The sequence below is a fragment of the Leucopleurus acutus genome (assembly GCF_964270905.1).
Source record: "Leucopleurus acutus genome assembly, chromosome: X".
NCBI lineage: Eukaryota > Metazoa > Chordata > Mammalia > Artiodactyla > Delphinidae > Leucopleurus > Leucopleurus acutus.
The window spans coordinates 44,440,119-44,444,644 of record NC_139148.1 but is presented as its reverse complement, the minus strand read 5'-3'; the positions used below and the strand labels follow the sequence as shown (position 1 = coordinate 44,444,644).

At 47.3% G+C, this 4,526-nt stretch overlaps 1 protein-coding gene across 1 annotated transcript; it reads left to right on the top strand.

Moving 5' to 3' along the window:
• Window positions 1-1,228: 1,228 nt before the first annotated feature.
• Window positions 1,229-1,723, top strand: LOC309978734 (diphosphoinositol polyphosphate phosphohydrolase 3-beta; the record flags this gene model as incomplete). Its single annotated transcript, XM_082865311.1, has 1 exon — window positions 1,229-1,723. The coding sequence occupies one exon, from the start codon at window positions 1,229-1,231 to the stop codon at window positions 1,721-1,723; it is 495 nt and encodes a 164-aa protein (XP_082721437.1).
• Window positions 1,724-4,526: the final 2,803 nt, after the last annotated feature.

Sequence of the window (4,526 nt, the reverse complement as noted above, 5' to 3'; positions counted from 1 at the left end):
GATGACCAGACAGAGGGGAGAGAGCACCAAGTGGCCTTGCTGGAGTCCCTGGCCAGGAGGCTTCTAAAAATCAACATGCAAAATATGAAGGGATTGCCAGAGGCATGTTTCCCAAAGCCTCAACCAGTACTTCTCAATGAGAAAGAGAGACAAGGGTGGAGTGTGTGGAGGGGAGAGATTCCTGGGATTTAATAAAACACTGCTTTGGGTGGTTCTCCAGCTGTTGGGTGAACATGACCCAAAGTGCAAAGGTCTGAACCAAGTAGGTGAGGAGTTTACTGCTGAGCAAACCGAGGACCAGAGGTTGGGTAAGATGTCAATAGGGGTTCAAGAAAGGTGTTCACTTATGGGCTGTGCCAAGATGCCTGGCAAGGTGAAGAACCTGCTGAAGAAACAAAACTGCATGATATGACTCAGCAAAGATTAGGTACTGTTTTGTCAAGAATACCGAGGATCGTCTTGACAAAACCGGGGCCTTCCTGTAAGTAAGCCGGCACTCTACCTTATGGGTGATGACGAGGACCACACGCACTTGACCGTCCGTCCTGTGTGTAAAACGATTGCGTGTGTGTTTCCTGCAACCTGGTGGGGAGGGTGAGGAGAAACGTCCGGCCGCGCCACAGCCACGTCTGGCTCGAAGGCACACGTGGAAGCAAGCTTGGCCCAGGTCACAAGGCGGTGCATTTCACCCCGGGGGCTGCAGATTCCCAGCCCGGAGGTGCGGGGCGCCTGCGCAGTGCGCCCCAGGCGCCGCGCGCTGCGGGAGCCACGAGACCCCCGCCCCCCGCCCTCCGACGGGAACGCGCACGTGCCCGGGGACGCGGACGCGCCCGCGAATGCGCCTCACCTCGCTCAACCCCGGCCCCGTCGGCTGAGGAGGGAGGGACGCGGACGCGCACTGGAGACGCGGGTGGGCTCCGCGCAGAGTGGCGGGCTCCGGGGCGGAGGCGGGGATGGGGGCGGGGGCGGTGGCGCCTCCTCCACTCAGGCGTCTGCGCCCGGGACCCCCCGGCCGCGCGGGGGGACGGACCGACTGACGTACCTCGCGCGCCCCCGCCTCCGTCCCCGCCCCCGCCTCATCTTCCCCGAGCGCCCGGGGCTCGCGGGCTGAGGCGCTTCTCTCTCTCGCCGCCCCTCGCCGCGGCCCTTTCTCTCGGCAGCACCTCGGAGTCCCTCGTCCCGGTGGCGGCGGCAGCGGGGACCCGAGCAGCGGCGAGCGGCCTCGAGGATGAAGTGCAAGCCGAACCAGACGCGGACCTACGACCCGGAGGGGTTCAAGAAGCGGGCGGCGTGCCTGTGCTTCCGGAGCGAGCGCGAAGACGAGGTGCTGTTAGTGAGTAGCAGTCGGTACCCGGACCGCTGGATCGTGCCGGGCGGGGGCATGGAGCCCGAGGAGGAGCCGGGCGGTGCTGCAGTCCGCGAGGTGTACGAAGAGGCGGGAGTCAAGGGGAAGTTGGGCCGGCTCCTGGGCATTTTCGAGCAGAACCAAGATCGCAAGCACAGAACGTACGTGTATGTACTGACTGTCACTGAGATTCTGGAGGATTGGGAAGATTCGGTTAGCATTGGGAGGAAGCGAGAGTGGTTCAAAGTCGAAGATGCGATCAAGGTTCTCCAGTGCCACAAGCCCGTGCATGCCGAATATCTGCAAAAACTAAAGCTGGGCGGTTCCCCAACCAGTGGAAACTCCATGGCCCCGTCCCCGCCAGAGAGCGATCCCTAGTATGTACCGCTCCTGCACAGACTCTTGCTTTCCACCTACCTGACAGTAAATAGTGCCCGGAGCGCCCCTGGTGCCGTGTGAGGTCTCACCGGGAGGAGGGAGGCTTCTTTTGTTTCCTTGGCAGACCTCTGAATCACGCTTGCAAACTGTGTCAGGTGCCAGGCACTGTTTTCAGACATTTTGCACGTTTTCAGATGCTTTCAGAATCGCTTCTTGGTAGCACTGTAACACATTTCGGAAAGCTAAAGCCACATGGGATTTTTTGGTTTGTTTGTTTGTTTGTTTGTTTTTTATAAAGGTGCCTTAACTGCTGACCCAGTCTTTGGGGGGCGGGTGTGTGTGTGTGTGTACACGTGTATACGTGTTGTGGTTTTGTTTTTTCTTTACAGTTCACACGTGTGTGTGTGTCCGTATGTGTCTGCGTGTGTCTGTGTGCGTATGTGCACTTTTGGTACCAGTCTTGTGGGTTTTTTGTAGTGAAGGCCTTTAAAATCTGATCACCTTGGTTGTATGGCAACTTCATTAATTTTTTCTCTTAAGTTGTTTTCTCATTCACAGCATTAGCTCTTGTCAGCAAGCCCTTCTGTGATGGGGATTGGTTTGAAGGACCAGTGTTGAATTTCAAAGAAGTATTTAAGAATTTTTTTTTTTTTGGCTGCGTTGGGTCTTCGTTGCTGCGTGCTGGCTTTCTCTGGTTGCAGCGAGCGGGGGCTACTCTTCGTTGTGGTGCACGGGCTTCTCATTGCGGTGGCTTCTCTTGTTATGGAGCATGGGCTCTAGGCGTGCAGGCTTCAGTAGTTGTGGTACGCAGGCTCAGCAGTTGTGGCTCGTGGGCTCTAGAGCACAGGCTCAGTAGTTATGTCGCATGGGCTTAGTTGCTCCGTGGCATGTGGGATCTTTCTGGACCAGGGATCAAACCTGTGTCCCCTGCATTGGCAGGCGGATTCTTAACCACTGCACCACCAGGGAAATTTTACATCATGTGCTCTTTCCACACTGAACAATAATTTTATCTTCAGATATGTGATCTAATTTGCCCTTTTCAGAAACTGCTTAATTCATATGTGGATAATTCGATTTTCAGAACATTTTCACAACTGGTAGTTTTTTACTTCTTACTTGAAATAGCCATTTCCCATTTAGCCCAAATGTAGCTTAGCAAAATATTATTTTATAGAGTAATCGCCCTCTCGGGAAGGTATTGTTATGTACATATCCTAATATGTACATATTATGAAAACTGTATTCCGAGTGTGATTTAGCATGCTTGAGTTCCAACTCCCATTGCTCCTGTCTCAGTGCCCTAGAACAACATTCTCTCAATACAAATTAGTCTTTGAATGAAAGTCCGCATATTTGAATTTGTGATAGTCCACTTAAACTTGTCTGAATACCAGTAGCCAAAGGACTAGAATAGTATATGGTAATTACATCCCAGTTGAGTGAGTTAGCTTTCTTGATATTCAGCTGCTACAGACTTCTCAAAATGTTAGGACGCCTGGCCGATCTCTCCTAAAGATTTAGGATAAAGGTTTTGTGTCACATGACAGACTTTTTTGGGTGCCAAGTTAAAAGTGCTTATGTTTGCTTCAGTACTTGCTTGAAATTAGGGATCCTATCTAAAGTGCTTAGGTTTCTTTTGGACTACCTTTATTCCCCTAGCCATAGTAAGTAGGTAGAGTAAAGCCTACTTCATGAAGTGGATATTGGCACTTAGAAAGATCATTTTTAATTTCTAGGGCAACCTAGAATGTGTCATATTTCTTAATCATTATTGATAGATATTTTGTGTCAGTCAACTAACTTTTGGGGGGGTCACTGTTAATGCACTCTGTATTAAGAAATTTTGAAAGTTTAGAAACTTGGAACTCTTGATCTTTTCTCAAGAAGGTTGAGGAAATGCCTACTTTGTGAAAAGAGTATGGGTGGGGGATGTCTTTCTATATATAACACTTAACATCTTAAAAATATTCTACAGATCAATAATAATATAAGTGGATAATAACTGTAATTTAAACACATTTTTATTCTATAAATTAACCTTTTATAAAGAACACAATCACTGGTAGAATTGAATATCACTACGTTTTCTTTTTCAACTTCGGTGCCAATTTTTAAAATAAGATCTTTGCTATATAGAAATATGTCTAAATAAAGTACGTATTGTAATTGACAAAACTAATGTTGCCAAAGGAATGAGTAGAGAATGAACAGATTTTAAAAACCAATTATTATTTCATATTCAAAATTATGTAGAATTATCAAATATGTGTTTCAAAAATATGTTTTTGTACAGAAAGATATTTTATTTTTTAAACAAACTTTCTAAATCCCACAAGTTGACGTTTCCTATTCTAACAATCCAAATCAATGAATGATATTCTCAGTAACCTGAAATTTTTCAAAGTATACAGTAACAGCAGTGAAATTGGATTATTGTTTTATGACCATTTCATATATAATACTGCCTCCATCTAAAATGTTGCTACAAGCACCTGGGAGGTTTAACTTGTACATGGCATCCTTAGAGATAATAATGCACCATCTTGTTTTGACTTTTCAACTCGTATTTGACAAATGTGAAAAGTACAGTGTTGATGTTAATCACCTCTTGTTAGCCTGCAGATATTTGCCATATTTAATTCTGAAAGATTTGTACTGAGTTCTATCACTTGCTAGGATTATCTTCAGTTCCCAGTTATCTTCAATTTATGCAATCTGTAAGACTCCTTTCATTTCTAAATTGCAAAAGAACATTTTACAGTTATCACACTTTAAGCTTTCAAATTCACATGGGCAGGTC